The sequence below is a fragment of the Rattus norvegicus genome, chromosome 1 (genome assembly GCF_036323735.1).
Source record: "Rattus norvegicus strain BN/NHsdMcwi chromosome 1, GRCr8, whole genome shotgun sequence".
NCBI classification, from domain to species: domain Eukaryota; kingdom Metazoa; phylum Chordata; class Mammalia; order Rodentia; family Muridae; genus Rattus; species Rattus norvegicus.
The window spans coordinates 17,142,851-17,165,496 of record NC_086019.1 but is presented as its reverse complement, the minus strand read 5'-3'; the positions used below and the strand labels follow the sequence as shown (position 1 = coordinate 17,165,496).

Sequence of the window (22,646 nt, the reverse complement as noted above, 5' to 3'; positions counted from 1 at the left end):
CCTTCTGAATACCCGTGTCACCTGCACACTTTTCAACATCCCCACCTTGTGTATTTTGAAATTTCTGGTCTGTGGAACTTCATTACTTTGCCAATAACCATGTTGGGTGTGTTTCTACATCATTAGCCATTAGTTAGAGGTCCTGACTAGTGAGGCATCACTCTTTGGCTTCATTGAGAGGATGGGACATCAAGGCATCCTTCCCCCCAACATTTTGCTAGAACCAGGTGCTATGCTCTCTCACCTCCTTCCCGCAGCTCTGGTGAGGGAATTTTGCACACAGGTCACTGTTTGAACTGATGTTGAGTCAATGGGATCAAGAAGAAAGCTCTGGGCCAGCGGTTCTCAACCTGTGAGTCAGACCCCAAAGGGGTCACAAATCAGATATCCTGGATATCAAATATCTACATTACGATTCATAGCAGTAGTGAAATTAGAGTCATGGAGTAGCAACAAAATAATTTTATGGTGGGGGGGGGGGGGGCGTCACTACCATGTGAGGAACTGTATTGAAGGCTCACGGCATTCGAGAGGTCGAGAACCGCTCCTCTACAGAATCCTGCTTGACATTCTGTTCAGCTTCTCAGCCGAGCTGGTAGAATTGAAGCAAAAAGAAAAGCTTAAAACTTATAATGATGTACATAATCTTATCAAAGGTCTTATTTTGAACCGAGAGTTTTTAAATTGTTGTTTCCACCAGCCTGTTAGGTATGTCTATACTTATGATTTTAGGTGTTTGCATATGCGTATAAGTCACTTCATATATTGAAGAACTCATAATACTAAGTAGCCCTTAAATGTATTGAAAACTATCCTCTAGGGCCTTGATCTCTTGCCATGCTCTCTCTCAGAAGAGAAAGATTGCTGATCACGCTCTAGCCTCTCTCTTCCCAAAAGAGAAGGCCAAGTCCTGTGATAGCTGTAGACTTTTGGAAGATCAAAGAGTCTTTCCATACATGCTTTGTATCCTTATAGTACTTTTTCATCATCCACACCTTCTTCAGATGGTCTCTAATCTAATAAGCACCCATATCAAGGACAAGATCATCAGGCTGATCCAATGATTGTCATTGAGGTTACCACTCATCTGTGCTCTCCCTGACAACCCTCAGTACTTTTTTTATATTTCTTAATCTATATGTCAGCCTCATGGTCTGCCTGTCCCTCTGTGAGTATTCCTCTGAGTAGAAAGGGTTTGCCTTCCTTTGCTTCTCCGTGGCTGTGATGAACATCACAAGCAAAGCAACAAGAGTAAGGGAAGGTTTCACTTGACTCACAGTTCCTCGTAAGTAGGTGATCACTCAGGAAAGCCAAGGCAGGAATTGAAACAGAGGCCATGGAGGAAAAGTACTCACTGGTGTGCTCTCCAGCTCACATTTGGCTAGCTCTGGTGCTCCCTTCAGGACTGTCTTCCCAACCATGTGGCCGTCCATAGAGTGCTGGGCCCTCCCACATCAGTCATTTGACAAGAAAACACCCCTCAGACTTGCCTATAGGCCAATCTGATGGAGACATTTTCTCAGCTGAGGGTTTTTCTTCCCAGTGATCCTAACTATGTCAAGTTGACCAAAAAACAAAACAAAACAAAACAAAAAAGACCAACAACAATAACAACAACCAACACAGACTTTGTCTTCCCCATCCCTTTATCCTTAGCATTTACAGTGCCTACTTCTCAAGTGTTCACTTGTGCTGGGGGATTGGACTGACTTAGCAAAGTGTTTTGTTTCTTCTTTTTAAAGCACTGTATTGTACAATCATTCCCTAATGAATCTAAGGATTTGCTTTTGTTTTGTGTTCCTTACTCAGACTACCTACTTGACACACACTTAGATATCTGAAAGTCATCCCAAACTTAAACCATGCAACCAAAAGGCATAAGTAGGTCCACATACATTCCTTTGCCCTCACGGGCTCACCTTCCAGGACGATCTAAGAGACCTACCTCCAGAATATTTTCCAAAACTATTTATTTTCCCACCAGTCTTGTCACTACTACCTGAGAGCTAAGCCATCATTTTTTTTTCTGCTTTGAACTTTATTGCTCCCTTGGATAATTTCTGCTTCTTCTCTGGTTCCTGTATAATCCAGTCTCCCCAGAGCAACCAGGGTGGTCCTATGCAAACCATAAATCTCTCCACTCTTCTCCTGAAAGCACTCAGGAAGTCTAGTAGACCATTGTCACAGCCATACTTGGGATGACTATGAAGTCAGTCTATGATCCACAGAGTCCAGTATTGTCTGCTGGGACTTCATCTCAGGACACCTTCTCTTTTGATCACTGAGCCCCTGCTCAATGATCACTGAGCCTGACTTTGGTTTTCAAAGAAATGGAGCTCTAACGGTAGGACCTTTCCCTTCTCATTTTTGCTCCTCCCCCGAGCACTCTGAAACAGTTTGCTTGGTTGGGTTTGTTTCTAATTAGCTCTTTGTTAGTACTATACCTTGCTAAGCTTCTGTCAGGCTACCACGAGATCCTGCCTGCTTTGCAAATTAGGAGTTGTGTTTAAGAGGCCCACTGAGGCCACTGACCGGTAATCAAAGAGGTATTCACCACACCCAGACAATAACTGGCTCTCGATGATGGCCATCTTAGCATTGGAACTGAAGACAGATTTATCTCTCAGGGCAGGACCTGGGACACTGTCTGGAAAGCAGTGTACTCCCTGTGCTGGCAAGCTCATAGACATCTCATGACCCCAAACTTGAATCTTGTCCCTCTGAGCTGAAAAGAACCTTAAAGAGAAGTCAGTGGCTTAAGACCATTCTTTTTAAGTCTTTGATGTAACTGTGACCCCAAATATGTCAACAGTCAAACACACACACACAGACACACACACAGACACACAGACACACACACACACACACACACACACACACACACACACACACCTTCACAATGCTTGTCCCTGCTCTTGAACAGAGCAGTTGAAGACATAGTTTGGAGTGGTGCCACAGTATAGTTCTCCTCTGTCCTTTTCTTCTCCATCTTGCTCTCTGACAAGAGGGAGGCTGTTCTTTGTTCTCTTCCAGTACTATAAGGTTCTCCAATATTCTTTAGTATCTAAATCAGCCAAAACCATTATAAGAGACTTCTGAGTTCTCTCATTATAGGAACTATCCCAAAGCATAAGTGGAGCAGGAAGAAGAGGAGGTAGAAGAGGAAGGAAGAGAAGGGAAAGCAAAACGGGAGAGAGAAACAGAGAGAGATTTTTAAGCAGAGAGAGATTTTTACATTTGTTTTACTTTTTTGTTCAGGTTACAAAAAAAACTTATTTATGAAATTGTTACTTTAATGCCCTCAACGATGTTATTGGGCCTGAAAAAGGAGAGTTTCCCAGAGTGCTTCAGGAGTAGCCTTAAGGGGCTGGCTCATAGCAGACCACGCCTCCTCATAACAATTTAGTGAGGCGTACTTTGTGGAGATCTAGGAAATAGTACATTTCTAAACAATAGCCCTCTTGGAATAATTATGCCCTAATAGATTTAGGGAGAAATTAGCTCAGCTTTCACTGTTCGTGGCGATTTAGAATCCAGCAAAAAATTAAAAAATAACATTTTAGCCCTTGGTTTATAGAACTGGACCTGAGGAGAGATTCATGTGACCAGAAACATGTGTTAAAAGCTAGACCACGAAGGAAAGAGTTGGCAGTGAACCAATCGTGAAGAAGAGGGCCTAAAGTTATCAAGGTCTCAGACACTCTTGTTCTGAGGGGAAGCAGTCAGTACAGCGTTTTCCCTGGAAAGTACCAGACCTGAGACTCATCCCCGAAAGCTGTCTTTAGAAATGGATATGGCTGTACTCACCTGCAATCTGAGATCTGAGCAGGACCGGCAAGCAAATCCCTGGAACTTTCTGCTCAACTAGCTTAGCGTACTTAGAGAGTTCCAGGCCAGTGAGGAACTGTCTCAAAAATTCAAAAGGAAGTGCTTGAAGGATATCTGGTGTTGTCTTCTGACTTCCACATGACCATCCACACATTTATTGCACAAAGTCACACACACACACACACACACACACACACACACACACACACACACCAAATGAAGCACTGGGGGCGGGGGGGTCATGACTAGTGAAATTCTGCACTTTTTTTTCTCAGAGATCAGGACAGTCTTGGGCTCACCATGTAGCCAAGAATGACGTTAATTTCCTAATCCTTCCATCTCTACTTGCCACATTCTAGGGGTATGAGTGTGCTGGGCATCAAACCCAGGACCTTGTGAATGTTAGACAACCAAGGAACTACGTTCCCAGTCTCGAGCCTCTTTGTTGCTTTCCTCTTTTATCTTCATCTTCTTTTTACTCCATACTGCAGCCAATCCACATCCTTCCCTTGTTTCCCTTTGCACCCCCCCCCCCCGCGCCTTTCTCCCTTTACACAGTGAGAGTCTCACAGCTGCTGGTGCCCGGGGCTGGAGCTTTGGTGCTTATGGAGGAGAGAGTGGTGATCTGGAAGAGATAAGATGGAAATTTTTGACTGCTTGGCTTTATACTATCCATGCACTTTCCATGCCTTCATTTAATATTCTTAATGACCCTATGAACCAAGCTTCTCCACTGCCCTAGTATTACTGCATTACACTTGGTTTTGCTGCTGAAAACGGTCTTCAGAAGACGCCTAGAAAAAGCCCCCTGGAAGGGCCGACTTAAGAAAGTACACAGAAGTGGGGTATTTGACCAACAGGTTAGAAATAAGAGAGACGCAGCAGCAGGCTAAATTCCAAAGGAAGCCTGGAGCTGATTCTGTAAGCAAGATCTTATTTCGCACGTTTGAACTCTTCAGGGAAAACGTGACTTTACCGACCATGTTAATGGGGGGAAAAGTTCTAACCCTTCAATAATATAAAGAAAACCAAACTATGGCTGAGGTCAAAGGGAGTACTTGATTTTGCAACACCAAGTATCCCTTCTGAGGTTTCTCAAAAATGCTGTGGCTGTCCCACACAGAACTCTCTCCGTACTTCTCCCACAAACTCAACAGCACTAATTCAGAGAACACTGTAATCTAGACCACTGGGGGGAGGGTGTGCTCTTTGGCTGGTCTCAGGGATCAGCATACCTGCTCTCCCCAAATGTAAGAAGGTAACGATAAAACGTACTTGAATATTCTGCAACACCTTTGGAAAGAAGGTGCCAGACAAGAGTGATGAGGACTTTATAGGTTTCTATTTGACAAGTTCATGTGTAGAAATAAGTAACCAGCTGCCCAGGGACTAGCAGATACCTGACCCACTGTTCCCAGCTGCTTTTCTGCACACACACACTTCTGCAGAACCCACATCAGCTGCCAGCCAGGTCTGATTGGCCATGGACTGTGCTCCACGCAAAGAATGACCCAAGGCATTTCCTTAACGCTTGGAAACACTTGTGGCTCTTTTCCCTCCATTTCTGGTCAAGCTGGTTAGCAAACAGACACAGCTGGCACTGGGAAATGGTTTGCAGCTTTGGTCACTGGCTCCAAGAAAAGATTCATAAGCTCAGTTCATCAATTCCATATCACCGTTCTCTGTCTTCAGACCAAATTTACCCGCCATTAAAAAAAAAGAAAAAAGAAAAAAAAAACTGCCCTGAAGATCTGTCAGCAGTCTCATAGTTCCAGGACACAACCATGGCAATCAGTATCACGTACACTGTCATAAGAATAAGGTCAACTTGCCGTTACCTTCAACAAGAAAGTGCTGGAGATGACTCAGTGACCAAAGGCACTTGTCACTGAGCCTGTCAACCTCAGTTGGATGGCCAAGTCCCATGAAAATGAAGGAGAGAACCAACTCCAGCAAGTTGTTCTCTGAGCTCCATTTCTATGCACATGCGTGCGCGCGCGCACACACACACACACACACACACACACACACACGCTCGCACAAGTGCACACGCACATGCACACGTAACTTTAAAAGGAAGGTGCTGATGTAAACCAGATAAGGTGCCCCATGTCTGTAATTCTGGTGCCTGGAGGGTGGAAGTGAAAGGATGAGATACAAGACCATAGTTCTTGGCTAAACCGTTAAGTCCCAAGCAAGTCGAGGTCAAATGAGACCCTGTCCCAAGAAACAAAAACAAGTGCTAATGTGTCAGTGGGACATTAAGACAGGAAGATTCCGAGATAAAGAAGTACACAGCAAGACGCTGACTACCTGAGCTCCCCTCCATTTTGAGATAGTTTCTTCAAAGAGTCATAATGCTTGCTGTCTCTTTTTCTCTGTCACCTAAGGACACATAAGAAAGGCATCCTTCTGCAAGCCAGAGCGTGTCCTTGCCAGAGCCAGGCCCTTCTGGCAACTGATGCTGAACTTTGAAGCTGCTAGAATGTGAGAAATCAATTTCTGTTCTTTAAGCCATCCAACCTGTGGTATTTTGGTGTAGCAACCCCACACTGCCCGTTGCATGATCACATGGAGATAATTCTGTATTTCTAAAGTCCCTTAAAACTGCGGCATTCTGTGACTCCTTTGCTGTTTGAGTGAGAGCTCCTCCTTAGCCACTAGCTTGCTAGGAAACAGTATCAACTCGCTTAAGGAACTGTATCAACTCGCTTAAGGAACAGTATCAACAGTATCAACTCGCTTAACAAATGGAATCCGAATGATTTCAAAGTTTTAAAAAGTCACTGGAGTTCAGCTTTAAAACCTCTACCAATTAAAAAAATTAACAAACACAAAATTGTCTAAATCTGCCTTCCTGCAGACATAATCTTTTTTTTTAGTTGTAAAGCTTAGGATAAAATTATAATGAAAAAGTTGGTTATAATCATCATCAATAAAACTAATTAGGACACATTTGTATGTGGTACTATAGTTCCTTCTCTCTGCTAAATTCATTTAAAAAAAAATAGGTTTAGTGATGAGGGCCGGGATGTAAGTTCACTGTAGAATGTGTGTCTATTATGCAAAAAGGCCCTTTGTTCAATCCCCGGACCATGAAATCCAGACCTGATGGCAAACACCTTTAGTCCTCACACTCACAACACAATGGCAGGGAAAACGGAAGTTCAAACTCATCCTGGACTATGTCAGCCCACCCTAGACTACATGAGACCATCTCCTTAAAGAGAAAGTCAGGAAGAGTGGGCTGAACACTGAAGCATGAGGCAGTGCAATCATCACATGAGCTGAGAAACTGACTGAGGTAAGGATCTCACATTGCACAGTGTAAGCCAATAAACAGTTCCTCTGGACTAATGCGGAATTCAGGACAGGGCCCCAAAGGCAAATGAAGTTATGTTTACCGTTAAACGAAATTAATCAGATGTCCCTCTTGGTTTAAATAGACAGGAGTTAATTCTGAGATTCCATTAGGAAAATACTAGTTTTCTCCGCATTGGACACATGGCCAAGTCTTTCCTAACAATGAACACGGTGACTGTAATAACATATTAATCTCCTCTTGCCATTGTAACAAATCACAACTTATAGGCTTAAAATACTTCAGATTTATTTTCTCATGGCTCTAGTGATCTGAGATCTAAAACCCAAGTTCTCTACAAGTCCGAGTGCCATTCTGGGGACTCCAATGGTGAATCCATTTTCTGGTCTTTTCCATCTTTTAGAGGCAGTCTGCAACCTTGGCCATAGGCACTTTCCACTCGGGAGCCCACACTGACTGGGGAACATTTCTCACAGTCCATCTCTCTAATTCTTCCCACCACTATTGTTCACATGGAAAGCTCTGTCACTATCCTGGGCATGTCCAGAGTTCAGGATGGTCTAGGACTCTGTTACAATGCATGCTTCTACCTTGACCTCCCTCTACCATACAACTAACACATCAACAGGTCTGGAAGTTAGGATGGAGATATGCTAAGAGTTCATCTTTCTATTCTTCACAACCAATATCAGAATGCCTCTGGCATGTTTGGACAACATTACGGTTCCCATAGAAATTTTCTGTATTTGATGTAAGTTTGAGTGAGTCTGTAAGACCGAATGAATAGGATGCTATTTTTGAAATCATTCAATGTCCCACAAAAGAATTCAGACAGTTTCATAAGGAATGATTCTCTTCGCATCAAAATAATGAGAATAGTTGCCATCATGTTTATGTCACAATTTGAAAGTGGCATGATTATAAGGTGTTTCCGATCCACAATGCATCCACTCATAAAGATAAACAAGACTCCACAGACAGTTTTTAGTGGCTGTTGCAAGGCTCGAACACCACAGCGCAGTAGAAGTACATTCAGTCGCCTCCTTGGAGTTTGAAAGTGGGGAGAGTGGAGCAGATACTGAGCACTGCAAAGGCATCGATAGGCAGGCGTACTGTCGTAGGTCACTACAACATCTGAAACCCCCCACTCTTTCACAGCCTGGGGCACGGAGGTTACCAGGACAACATAGCAACATCCTACCTTAAAATAAATAAGAAGTCAATGAAATCGAATGGAAGCTTAGACTTAGGGTCCTGAGGTTGAGCCCTGGCACTCTAGTTGAGACATGAAAATGTAAGAACAACAGGTCTATGAACATATGCACATCAAAGGCCATGCTCACGGCAAGTTCAGAGGTCAGGGATATGAAGCTTTAGAGGACATAAAAGGATACTGGAAGGATAGCACAGGACAAAGAGCACTTAAGCCTAGAAACCAAAGTAATAAAATACACCAGGACCAGTTAGCACCATATATTAGAGACCAAAAGATCCCAGTCATTTTATATCGAGGAATAAAATATCACTAGAATTTGAAAGGGAAGGCAGGGTAGGAAGTTAGCAAGAATGACTTAGACATTCTTTGCCTTAGAGTGTGGGACTCTCTCAGTAAGTGTGTTGCTATGATTTTTGTAGCAATACTACACACTAGACAAATGAAAGGCCTGATAAGATCACTTCTCTTTATCACACACACTGGACTGCTTGGGACTGACTGACATCATCCCCTCTGTTTTCGCCTTCTGTTTTCAACCCACAACGACATCCAGAACCATGTAAAATACCAAACACGTCAAGCATTTACTGGGAATCTAATATCTCTCAGCCTTCTCTTCCTTGATTGTAGTCTCTCTTCTTGGGTGACAGCAAATATAGGTGTTTGTTACCAGAACGAAGCTCTCAGGCTTGGGGCGGGGGGGGGGGGGGGAGAAGGGGGTCGGAGGAAGACAATGGAAAACAACACAGCAAAGCCATGTTTGCGACTCCTGACAGATGCTTTCATTTATCCTGAGCGTTCTTGTTGAGTTAACTATACAAATTTTTAATCATATAAATGTGGTGGTATTCTAGCCTCCTGTTCCTGATTATGCTTGTCTCTCAGCTGATTTCACGTGCCTCTGGCTCCTGGCACTGCGTGCCCATAAATACCACAGCTGGGGCTGCAGGAATCCCAGCCCATACCTGTTAAAAAGTGCAGCCTGTAGTCTCGAGTTTATTTTACTTATCTTTTGTGCCTTGTGTGGTGTTTTCCCAAGGCGGAATGAGAACCAGCAGTCGGAACATTTTTTTTCTGAGTCAGCAGCGCCATTGGCCACTGGCTCTAACACCATGAATGCCTGCTCTCCTTTCTTTCTCCATTTCTCTGTGGAATCATATGGTCACCATCCATCCATGCTCGGGATATTACAATAGGCAAGATTATAAGGCTTTATCCAAAGACCACTTGGTGTAAATCTTTAATAACTCACATGAAAGGACTGGTCTTGGTGAGAGGAGAAGCCAAGCTGTGGTTTGAGGCCTTGAACGTCTCTGGATATGGCTCTGGTTCTTGTGTTCATGGTTTCCAGTGACTGCTCAACGGTCGAGTCCTAATCAGACAGACAGACACATGGTAATCCTCTAGCCTTTTACTCAGAATACGGTAACAGACCAACACCCTTGTCATAGTCAAGAAAAACTTTGAAGGTGTAGAGTTTCATAGCCTTACTTGGACCTTCCAGATGAGAACCTGCGTGTTAGGACTGGAGGGAGACGATGGGTAAGGGCACTTGCCACAAACGCATGAGGACCCGGACATTGTCTCCAGCCCTCACATATACAGCTGTGTGTGGTCATGTCCAGTCACGCAATTTCGGTATGAAGGGAGGTAGAGATAAGATACCCGGGCTTGCTAGCCAGCCAGCCTTGATATAGATTGAGTAAGAACCTCTATCTCAAAGAAGTAAACAGTGGTGAATCGAAACATTGGAAGTCCTCATCTAGCCTCCACACATGCACACACATGCACACACACACATGCACACACACACACACACACACACACACACTTGCATACACACAGGGGTGCACACTCATACACGGACTTGAACACAAGTTCATGTTGAAGGATTCTTTGGCTATCCATACATATATTAACATTTGAGAAACATTGCTCCAGAATGTCATCAGACACCCTCTTTGGATATAGAAATCACTGTAGATCGTAACTAGGAGTTAGTAGATAAAGGCAAGAAGAGAAAACAAGGAGTCTTGGGAAGCAGGAGGACTGTACTCCCCAAGCATGAACTGGTTGAAATTTCCTTCTTCCAAGCTGACTTTGAACTCAATACGCACAAAGGAACATCAAAGGCAGAGATGGGTCCTGTTAGAAATCTGTCTCTGTTATTTTTCTATTTCTTTTGTTGTGTTATTTGTACCATAAATTTTTCCACACCTTCCTAGTGGCTTTGTTTGTTTTATCATTTAAAAAGGAAAGCCCTTTGCCTTGTCGTTTTCCAGAAGTACTTTGAGGATAATATTCCCCTCCACTCTCCTCAAGATCTTCTAAACCCAACCTAATTCTTCACAGCATTCAGGAGCCATGTATCTTACTTATACAAAAACAAAAGGGTAGAAACCTATTTCAGATTTAAAAAACATTATCTTGGCTTTGCGACAGATTAAACGTAAAGCCATTAGGAGTCATTGAGATTCTAAAACTGCTTGAGGAAGAAAGACCCCAGACAAATACAACCTGGGCTTCTTATAAGTTTGTCTGGGGAGATGGGACAGTGGGCAGCCTGGAGACACATGCTCAGTTAAGGGCATAGATCCCAAAGCTGCACAACTCACGAACATCGAATGCACCTGTTAGTCACTGCAGACACACAGCAGTTCCCCGTGAAGAGGATCTAGACAGAAGAGACAGCAGTAGATAACACACAATGATCACACAGGCTGAACATCTATGCATGGTTCAAGGGTGTTACACGTAGGAAGGATGTTTAGCCTACTGACCCACTTCCGTCTACACACACTGTCCTTGCCTATCCAATGAGCACAACGGCCATTTTCCACTTGATGCAGGCTTCTACATTTCGATCCCTTACTTTTTCCCCTATGGGCCACACCCCAATAATATCTGTTCATTGCTCTGTCTTTGTTTTTTTGGACTTCTGTACTCTCGTGAAAAAGGATGAACTTGCCAAGGGACCAATTTTAAGGATAAACAGGTTAGGCTTTTTAGCTTTCTAGATAGATCATTTTAAAAATATAGTCAAAATTTGAACCTAAATTGGCGACATTGTTTCTTTGTTATTTTGTCGTTGTCTCAACACTGGCCTCAAAAGTGTGATTCCCTTGCCTCAGCTTCCCAAATGCCAAGATGACAGATGTGAACCCCACACCCAGCCAAGGATAACGTCTTAAGCTTTTAAAATAATAACATTAAATTTTACAGCACATTTCTGTCTTTAAGCTGTTTTAAATTCTTAAAAGATCACTCTGTGATGGTTAAGGTGTTTACTGTTCTCTCACCCACTTGCAGATAAGACGTTAAGTCAAGGGTCAGACTTAATGGTGAGCACAGTCTGAAAGCCAGCTTTTGTAACCCTTAGATAAGTGACCCCAGAGGCACTTTACAGCGATCTCCTTGTTGTACTTCCTGGTTTGGTCTTGGTTTTTTTGTTCGTTCGTTTGTTTGTTTGTCTGTTTTTAGTAGAGACTCAAATATAAAATTATGACAAGTGTCTTCTCCCACCACTTACGGGTTTTCAGAATCAAATATCCTGAAAAGGCTACAGTCATGGAGGGCCTGGGTCTCAGGCCTGAGAGCTGGTCCTGGTTGGAAGAGAAGGCCATTGTGGCAGCAGCAGTGGGGAAGAGACAGGGAGGAAGTACAAGTCTTCTTGCTGCTTTAGCTTCCGCCCTTACTCTAGTGTAGGCTCATTTGCTGTTGAACATGTGTCCTAGACAGTAAACTTAGCATTTCCTAAGATACCTACAAGTCGTGAGGGGGCTGTCAAGTGCTAGAACCCTGCTATCCCCTTCTATCAGGATCTTAGCAGCAGAGTCCGGCTGTTCCCAGTTCCTGAGACAGGACCCAGTGATCCAGGGGGCAGTGTAGCTCTCCCTTTCTGATGTATGACTGCAGACTGGATACATGAGAAGAGCGTAGGTGCCTGTTATGAAATCAAACTCCAAATCTGTCAGCTGAACCCCTCCTACTTCCCGATCCTCCTCTCACCCAACCGCTCTCCTCTCTGTCCATGTGACAATGGACATCCACGCTGCCTTGTATGGTCGGTCTCTAGCGGACTCCTTTCCTTACTTACTGGCATTGTTCCTTGAGATTAGCTAAGGCCAGAGTTATTACATTTCTATTTCTCTTGAAGGACACTGTAAATTGTTTGAGCTTCTTCTACTTGGGCTGCATTAAACAAAGCTAAAAGACCTGTGTTTCCATCCTTGTTCATTCGAGATTGCATTTGAATTGCAGTTGTGAAAACAGAGAGGCCAAAGGGGTGGGGGCAGGGGTCAGAGGGAGTATATTTGAGTTGAATTGATGAAGAAAACCGTGTGAATGATGACATAGAAGATAACGAATGATGGAGAACAATAAGAGCTTAAACTTCTTTCAGAATCACCTCAGTGAGATCTTCACTAAGGTGAAAGATCTGCTAATGGAATCCATAGAAAAGAAAAGAAAATGGCTACCAATGTGTTTCTAAGTTTGCATAGTAAAAAGATATTCTTTAGAATATTAGATATGTTCAAATGGTTGATTTCTATTTTTAAAATTATATGTAATGTAATATACAATAGAGCACAGAGTCTACACAATATTCTCACAACCCTTAGAACATGAACTGCTAGTTCTTCGATTTAATTCAAGGATCAAATAAGTATATTTACTACTGGGGTTATCGATTTCTTTCCTTAACGTAAGCTGCAACCATACAGCAGTTTTAAAAATCAAATTCAATTCCCTTTGGAATAAGCTCTTTTTTGCTTCCTCCTTCCTCCTTCCTTCTATGTTTTTTTCTTTGCCTGTATATGTATATGTGTGCACACGTGTGTATATGTGTGCATGCATGTGTGTATATGTGTGTATGTGTGCATGCATATGTATATATGTGTGTAGATGTGTGAGTACATGTGTATATATGTGTGCGTTCATGTGTGTAGATGTGTAGGTCATATGTGTATATGTGTGCATACATGTGTGGAGGTGTGTGCATGTGTGTATGTGTATGCATGCATGTGTGTAGATGTGTAAATACCTATGCATGTGCAGGTCAGAAGTCCATATCAGATGTCTTCCTCTATTCCTTTTCTACCTTGTGTTTTGGTTTGATTTTGGTTTTGGTTTTGAGAGGGGCTTTCTCACTAAGCCTGTAGCTCACCTTACTGACTAGATTGGTTGGCCCGAGGTCTGCCCGCCTCTGCTCCAGCTGAGGTTACACATGCAGGCTTCCATAGGCAGCTTTTCCATGGGCAGTGGAGAGCCATGCATCCTTGTCTTTACCCAGAAGGACTTTACCCACCGAGCCAGTCTCCCGGTGCTGGAAGAGTCTGGCTGAATTTTCAGAGTTCACATCGCACTTCACACACACACACACACACACTCACACACACACACACACACACACACACACAGAATCCTGTTTCTCTTTTACTGGAATAGAAGACTATCTCAGAGCTAGTGCATGTTGAAACCTTCTGACCATAGCACATTAATTCCTGATAGCAACGTTTGTAAGAATTCCCCAACATATGAGGCTTCGCTTCACGGGTCTCGCGAGTACAGGACACCTCATGTGTCTTCCCAAGCCAGGTGGCCCAGACTTCCGGCTCCCATTATATCTCAAAGTGAATGACGGTCACGGAGTGAAGGAAATCACAAGTCATAGGCACGTTCTCCTAAGGGACATCTCGGCCTGAGATTGGTTACAAAATGTGACAAAGCCACCTTTCAGAGGAACGCTGTGGCTTCGAGCTTTTAGTCTGTAAGAGCAAACACCTCATCAGTCCGGACCTGGTCTCCTGGGCTGCTCTTGAGCCAAAAGTCTCCTGAGCCAAGCTTTCTCGCAAGATTTCCTGTACTTCCTGTCTCTGTGTGAGCCAAAAATACCCTGAGAATGACCTTTCTTGTGGTATTCTTGCACTTCTGCTCTGGGATGAACATAATCCCATACTGGGGGAATTTTTTTTTTAATTAAGAAAACATTCTCAACACATAGACCTTCAAATGAAGTAGGTCCCCTTTAGGGATGAAAATTAGAAGTGATGTTTGTTTGGCCTTAGCTCATCTCATTCATTCATATTCAAGAACCCAACGTTCTGTAACGTCTCTGGGATGTTTTTACAAGGAAATGTTTGGAACAGTATAGGAGATACAGTAGAAATGTATATTCCTGTCTTTTAAAAAAATCATCTTGTAGAAACCTACAAGGAAGGTCTGTGTTCTTAATCCATTAGCATCTGAGATATATCATATCATATATTTGTTTTCTTTGTTCTTAACCCCTTTGTTTCAAGGGTCAGGATATCCTGATGCTAAGTACTCTTGCAAAATAACCAAGCAAAAATAAAAATAGTCAAACACTTAGGAAACCCTTCAGTTCCTAAGTCAGGGAAGTTTGCGACTGAGGAGTGAGTTTAAGACATTATTCAGGAAGTATGGTGTGGGGTGCGACAGCCATCGAGATGTGCTTTGGAAGGGCTGTCAAACTGCAGACACATCCAATTGCTTTATAAATCCTTTTATCTCAACAGAGGGAGTTAAAGAAAGACATCTTTCAGATATAGTGCATCACCGACTTTTGCCTATTGGGTTGTATGAATATGTAGTTGTTATGAAAAAAAGCTGCAATATTTTAATAATAAAATTCTCAAAATAGTCATTCATAGATAGATGATAGATAGATAGATGGATGGATAGAGGTATTGACCTTTTTTTCATCTACTAGAAAAGCAAGTTCACAGTATACTTTTTCATCCATAAGAAAAGAGAGGGAAAAAATTACTTAATTCATTATGGAAAACCAGACTTATTAACCGTAGCTTTAGAAGAACACCAACAACAAATAGTTGAGGTGAGCTCTACTGCTTTCAACTTCAAAAACAGAATAAAGCGAGGAGGGTGTCCCTGTGAGGATAAAACAGCCTGCAATGGTCTTTCTCCTTGCCCCCAAATCTCCTCCATGCTCCCCTAAAGAAACATCAAAGGACCGTGTGATCAACCAGCCGTAGGAATGGAGAGCAGGAGCTTGTACATCAGCAAAACTAAAGAGCCAAGCAAAACAAAGGCCTTTGCAGCACAGAGACACTGAGCTCGGAGGAAGGCAGGGTTGTTACAACGTCTTTCAAGAAAAACCCGGCCTTTCTAAGTGAACTGCAAGTTCAAATTGTTCCTACAAACCCAATTTGCTGGCAAAAACGCCACGCATAATACCACCCCACTTTCGTTTATGTCCAGGGCCTTTCACATAAGCGACAGGGGGCATTTCTGTTGCTGTGTTGGCTCTGACTTCCAGGGTCAGCGCCTTCATCTCTGAACCTCAGGAAACAAGAGGCCTGGCTCACAGTTGTCCTCAATTCTCCACTCCGGGGTGGGGACACAGTAGTCAGTGGCCCAGATATTAAGCCCACAGTGTGGTCTCTTTGAAAAGAATCATCCACGCTTTCTTTTTCAGGCCATTTATGCCCCCCCTACCAACACCCTTTAAAATGATGGCTACCCTTTGAAAATGGGTTTTTAACCATCCCGAGCCACGTGTCCAAGCTAAACAGACACCCTGTGCATATGCATAAGGACTTTGACACTTCCCGAATCCACTTCTTTCCAGTCAGCTTTGGAATGTGATTCAATGTTATTTCCTTCCAACTTGAAGGGCAGCTGAGGTTACAAAGGGATTTGACTAATGGACCAAAACCCGGTTAGTTTGCAGAGAACTTTGACAGTAAAGTGGGTGGGATCTGGAAGGAGGAAGGAGAGTGTTTGAACTGTGGTCCTTAGGATCAAGCCACCCCCATTCTGTGCAGTCCTGTGGGCCGACAAGGCAGGCCCCCAACCGGGCCCTCCAGAGAGACGCAGCTGGAGACGAACTCCAGAGCTCGACTTCCCGGTTTTGCTGAAAACTCCTTGGGATTTGAAGGACCAGAGTCTGGGAAGCTTCTAGGCGTCCTGTTGACCCCTCACCTGACATTTCCAGATAGATAACTAGCCTGTGAAGGACCCCCCTCAGACAGTCACGCAAAGCGGAGCCCCAAGTCTTTGCCTGAAGTCTTTCAAGGCTAAGCCACTTGACAAACTTGACAAGCAGAAAAGAAAGAAAGAAAGAAAGAAAGAAAGAAAGAAAGAAAGAAAGAAAGAAAGAAAGAAAGAAAGAAAGAAAGAAAGAAAGAAAGAAAGAAAGAAAGCTCGCAGCAAACAAAACAAGAGGAAGAGGAGGGAAGGCGAAGGCTCAAGCCTCCTCGATGGCTTTCCCACTCCCGCTGTCGTCCCAGCTGTAGCCTGGGATTAATTAAGTGCTGTGAATTCAGTGCCTGAGAGAGAAGAGGAAAATGCACTGTATCTCTAAGGAAGGAAGGAGTCCAGAGACGGTTTCTCAGCAGTGAGGAACCTTAGGCGTTGCAGCGTCTCGTCTCGTCGCCAGTGTTTTGTGCAGGGGCTGGGAAAGCCAGAGAGGCTGTGCCAGGCTGGAGGAGGCTTGTCTTTCCAAGGCTGGAGAGGATTTCACGCGGGTTTGCCTGCAGCTGCCCGGGAAGAAATTCCCCTCTGGTGGCAGCAGCAGCAGCAGCAGCAGCAGCAGCAGCAGCAGCAGCAGCAGCAGCAGCAGCAGCAGCGACGGCGGCAGCCCTACCTCCTCTTCTGGGGAACAGGGCAGAATGCCTGTGCTAGAGCGCTACTTCCACTCTGCAGAACTAGGCAGACGGTGGACGGCCCCAGAAGCTGTGCTGCCCTCTTCCCTCGGCAGCAGGCCGGGGTGCCAGCAGGGGCCGCTACCCTGGGACTTGCCAGAGATGATCAGGATGGTAAAGCTGGTTTGGAAGTCCAAAAGTGAGCTACAGGCAACCAAACCGAGAGGCATTCTGGAAAATGAAGATGCTTTCCACGGCTTCCCAGGTAAACTGACTGTGGGGTGCAGAAGGTAATCCCCACAGGTCTCAACGCTCTGGGTCCAGCGCTTGGGTCAAGGAAGGGAGGCAAGGTGTGTGGACAGGGTTCAAGGGCTGACTTAGAAATGTTTGCTCTGTTGTAAAAGCATCTTTAAGTTAATCGTGATGGATGCAGAAGGAGTATTAGAATGGAAATCAACAAACCTAGAATAGGGGATCGGTCGGCTTGCTACAGGCTTGTCCTGCGGACTTAACTGTGTCAAACCTTCTGAGATTCAGACCCCCAGGGCAGAGAGTGCAATCCGATCCTCATTAATGTCCATCCTGCAGCTAGCATTTCCTGTTCGTAGTTGGAAGAGTCTCCAACAGAGTAATTTCCTTGAGTTGCGATTTGCACCCTCCAGGTTTTTAAGCATGCGACTTAGGTAGTGTGCTAATCGTGTTTCCAGAACTAAGTGTGGTCTGCAAGCTTTTTCAATCCTTGCAAATGAATCAAGGACTCTGCCTCAGTTTCCTCCTTAGCAAGTGGTAAATAATACCTTACAGAGATTAGAAAAGCTCAGGTCATCCATGAGTGTGGAGATGATGAGTCAGAACGGCTTTTTCGTGTCCTAAGAATGTGCTGTTTGGGATGGGACAGTCAGTTGGTCCTTTCCTGTATGTCTAATTGGGAAGGGAGGCCAAGCTGCCACAACTGGTGACCGGGTGCTCCCTTCCTCTGGAGAATCTGTTGGTGAGTGTTTGGAAAGCAGTGGGTTCTTGGAGAAGAAAGCATAGGAGTGTGTTTATGCCTTCTAACTCCTGGACATCTCCATGCAGTGGAATCCTGACGTGCTATCCACAGTCAACAATGGGACAGACAGACCAAAAATTATCTCCCCTCTGCTCTTGGAAATGGGCTGAGAGTAACCCTCCCCCTTCCCTCCCCCCCGTTTTGTTTTAAGTAACTTATTACAGAGAGGTTTGTTGTTTGTTTCACGTGACGTTGCCAAATAGTTGATAAAAATTATTATTGAAAAATGATGCTGGGGGCGGGGGAGTCTGTAAAGAAGAAAAGAAACTAATGTTCTTTAATAAACAGTGATTTTGAGCAGTTAGGAAGGAGAAGTGAGGCAGTCAGCCTGAGGTCTGTGTGGCATCTGCAAGCTGGAAGCCAATGGAAATGAGTCTTGGTCAGAAGAACTGAGGTAATGGGAAAGTCGTTCATATGTCATGAAGCAGGGCACGGGAGACTGAAGCCACCTAGGCAGGCCATGCAAGCGGGGTCCCACAACCGTGCTAACCCTTGCTTTGTGTCACTGACTGAGAGGATTAAAGTTCAGATTTCAAATGATTCCCTTCCATAAAACTTCCACACGCATCGCTTGCCACCGTGTCTGTAGGGAAAGGTGTACATCACACCACCCTTTAGATGTCCTGTGGACAGATGTCTGACCCTGGAAGCGCTACCCACCCTGAGCCTCTCACACCTCCCCCTTGCCATCCCTTAACTCACAACTGGAGAGAAAGCAGCGCCCACCACATCTGCTTCACCTGGCCTCCTCCAGGATGTCTGTCTGCCTCGTCTGCCCCCCTATCCCCATCCCATTTCTCCAGTAAAGAAAAGTCTCATGATTTCTGATGTGATCCGGGGCCAAGATGATGAACCTAGACATGAGTATCTTTGCCTTCTAAGTTGTCTTCTCATGCCTGCCTTCTTTTTTTTTTTTTTTTTTTTTTTTTGGTTCTTTTTTTTTCCGGAGCTGGGGACCGAACCCAGGGCCTTGCGCTTCCTAGGTAAGCGCTCTACTACTGAACTAAATCCCCAGCCCCCTCATGCCTGCCTTCTTGCCCTCACCCTGTCTCTGGCCACTGCCTGTGTCTTCTCTACAAGCCACAGGTGCTCTCCAAAGACATCGCTCCCGCCATTAAACCTGGGCAGTAATAGCCTGGGTTGTTTTCGGTTGTGTATGGGGTGGGGTGGGGGAGATATGGTAGAAAGCACCAAAATAAATGCAAACTACATGAACCCCACCCCCCACCCCATCACTTACCTCACAATCCTCAGTCAATGGAAACTTGACAATCTTATTAAGAAACTATGCATCAAGTGGTGCCGACCTCCAAGTCTTGCCCTGTTCTTAGAATGCCTTTCTTAGGCCCACCCAACCGAGAATGTTCTATTCAAACTACAAAGTCAAAGTCAAGCAGCCCTGCCCACCACCCCCATCTTCCCAGAAAGCAACTGGTGCGTTGCACGCAACATTTTCCCGTGCTATTACTGAAAACGGGGACGGTCAAAATTATAAATTCTGTGTCTATTTTGACTGCCTGTGATAACAGATGATTAGGTTAAAGTGTTTAAAATCCACGAAATTGCAGAAACTCTGTAAGCATCAGGACTCTAGAGATGAGAATGCTATAGGCAACCGTCAGAAGCCACAGGGCCCCTTCTCCCTTGGAAAAGGCGTATTTGTGCTCACGCTTCCTTAGACAGTCCTAGAACTCTGTCCTTTATGGTGAAACATTTGAGGTATTTCCTTAGGTAATAAAAGGAAGAGCCAAAGGAAAGCTGAGAGAAAAATAACCGTTCATGAGAAACTCAAAATGAGCCACAGTGAATCGCAAGCCACGGAAAGCAGAAGAGGGCAAGGAATGTCTAGAGAAGTGACAGGTCAGCATGCCCTGGGTAGCTGCTGTAAGGAGAGGGCTGGAGGGAACTTTCATGACATATGGGAAGGCATGGCCGTGTAGGGAGTGACCCTAAACTGGGCAATGTGCAAGATGCCGCTCACTCTCGAAAGGTGTTCCCAGAGAACTACTAGCAATCGAATAACCGAAGTGAGAAATACCTCTGCAGTTTGTTTCGTCTTCGTTTAATCACGAAACCCTCTCAGGCTCTTTTTTCCTTTCTTGAAACGAAAGATCATCTCGTTGGCTACACCCTGGGCTTCAGAAATGAGGTGAACGGTTCAGAAAGACTCAACATTTGTCCCACCACCCCCCCTGAGCAGGATCCCAAGAGTCTGAGTCACAAGACTTTTGCACGATCAGAACACACGCTGGGAGTTTAGAGTCACACTTATAAGTGGGATGTGATTTCCGTAGTTACCTGCTGTTGGGGCAAAACTCATTCAAAAAGAAAACCTCAGTCAAAAACCTCATTTTTATATTTAATTTAGGCTAAAAGTTCTTTACTGATGTGTGTTGCGTCTTTGTCAGAGTGTGTGTATTTAACAAAAATAATATTTACCTGTAAAGACAAGCCCGAGGTTGGGGATTTAGCTCAGTGGTAGAGCGCTTGCCTAGGAAGCACAAGGCCCTGGGTTCGGTCCCCAGCTCCAAAAAAAAGAACCAAAAAAAAAAAAAAAAAAAAAAAAAGACAAGCCCACAGACTATTAGAGGGAAGCTAATTAACATAGGTGGTTATCTGACTGTTGGCTTTAAGAGTCCTCTGCATCTGAAACAGTACAAGCGTGTCAACTTCCAAAACGTTCAAATGCCATTAAAATTTTCAAAACAAAAACAAAAAAAACCTCAATCAAGCCAGTATAACAGTATAGAAGGGGACCTTTAGCTTTAGGTTGAGGCCTCAAGCACTGGGGAGCTATGGGGAACAGTCCTGATTGGTCCACAAAGCTTACAGCAGAGCTTAGACAGCACCAAAGATGAGGGTAGGGGTGAGTGGTGGGTGGGAGTGGGCAAAGGATCACTGGTTTCCCAGATGCTAGGGGTACAAACATTGCTACAGTTTGATGCTTGTCGACAGTGAGTGGAAGTTCAGATGCCTCTAGCAGAGCCTGTCCTTGCTTGAATAAATAGTTTGAGATTCAACCAAAGGACTGCAAACTCTATGTCTACTTTCTTTCCCTTCCGGAGTCTCCGACCTAAATTGTGTATTATACCTTAGTTATTTATTAAATCTGTTCTCATTTTAATAGGTGTTGGTTGCAGAAAAAAATGTGAAAGCGCAGGGCTCGCTTGAAATAAAGAACACAGCACATTTCCTTTTCTATCTCTCGCTTGTCATGTACTTCAAGGAGAATACAAATATCAGGAGTGCACTCGATACCTAGCTCTGAACAGCAAATGACAGACAGACAAGAACATCTCCCAAAGGGCTCCGATTCCAGAACTCCACAATTCAAATCGACACTTAAGCTAGCATTTAAAGGTGTCTTAAGTAACAGGCGTGGCATAAATCACATTGAAGAGTGAGCATTTTAATCATTGTGATTCAGGGAACATTTATCGGACGCTTCGTGTATGCGATGGGCGACATTAGCTGAATGATGAATCGAGGGTTTCACAAGAGAAGAACAGTAGTGCATTTATGAATCTGAGCGCTGTCTGTAGCTTCGGTGTGGAAACAGGCACTTGCTAGTTTAAAGGTCTCCGTCCACTCAAAATATTGCCGGGAAAGCTGGTAAAACAAAACGCACTCATAAAAATTCATGTGTACTTTCAAGCGCTCATCAGGGCTTAATGATTTCACTCAAAACAGAACAAATTGCTTTGAGGAAAGAATCAATTAGCCTCAACGGGGGATAAACTGATACTAATCGGTAACATTTCTCTAAGGCTACTTACCGCCTGTGGACATTAGCCTATTAACCTACATTTGGTCTCTGGCTTTAGCGAATGATGTCATTGATGACGTCATCTGCCCTTTAAATGGAACATAAGAGCAAATCAAAGCCAGAAGACAAGCCAGGTATGCTGGATGATGCTGTGACCCCAGCATTTGAAGGCTGAGACAAGAGAATCACTGTGACTTTGAGGCCATCCTGGAGAAGTCTCAGGCCAACCTGAGCTAGAGAATGAGGCTTTGCCTCACAAAAAAAAAAAAAAAAAAAAAGTTAAAAGTAAATAAAAATGGAGGAGAAAAGGGAAAAAGAAAAAGAACTTTGAACCAAACATGTGCTTTCCATAAATTCATTTTTCTGAATGACAGACCTCCAAATATAAGACAGTTTTCTCCTGCTCCCTAATTACAGTTGGCTCCAAGTCCTTGAGGGAGGCTTAAGAGACAGACTGTAAGCACAGACGAGATTTAAAGCTCTTTAAATCCTGCATGCACACCGATGGGCCGTGAGATCTTGGGCATGTCAACCCCATGGTAGCTCGGTCTCTCTTTTATAAAAGGAAATGGTAAAACAGGGGTCTTCATATAAGGTTATTAAGAGGATTAAATGGACAATATGGCCGAGTCGACCTGGAAAGACCTTAAACACTACTCCGTCCTTGGTAAACACTCTATCATACGCACGCAGAAGCTCTACCCTGATGCTCTCACACCCTCCTTCCTCCGCTCACTCGAGGGGCCCGGCCTGGCCTGGACTCCTGTCGGTCTATCTGGAATCTTGCTCTTGCCTCCAACAACGAAATATACCCCATATATCTCTTCCTTCAACTC

The 22,646-nt window shown here is 44.2% G+C and overlaps 1 protein-coding gene across 5 annotated transcripts in view; it reads left to right on the top strand.

The window, feature by feature from the left end:
• Positions 1 to 22,646, top strand: part of Pde7b (phosphodiesterase 7B) — a 318,757-nt gene that overhangs the window by 147,332 nt on the left and 148,779 nt on the right. For 2 of the 5 annotated variants that reach the window (XR_005488707.2, XM_039082826.2), the window contains exon 1: positions 9,129 to 17,258. Coding sequence is in view for 2 of the 3 variants with exons in the window: in XM_039082826.2 (XP_038938754.1) it covers positions 17,021 to 17,258 (238 nt within the window). In the remaining variant the exon portion in view is untranslated. 5 annotated transcript variants of the gene reach the window in all.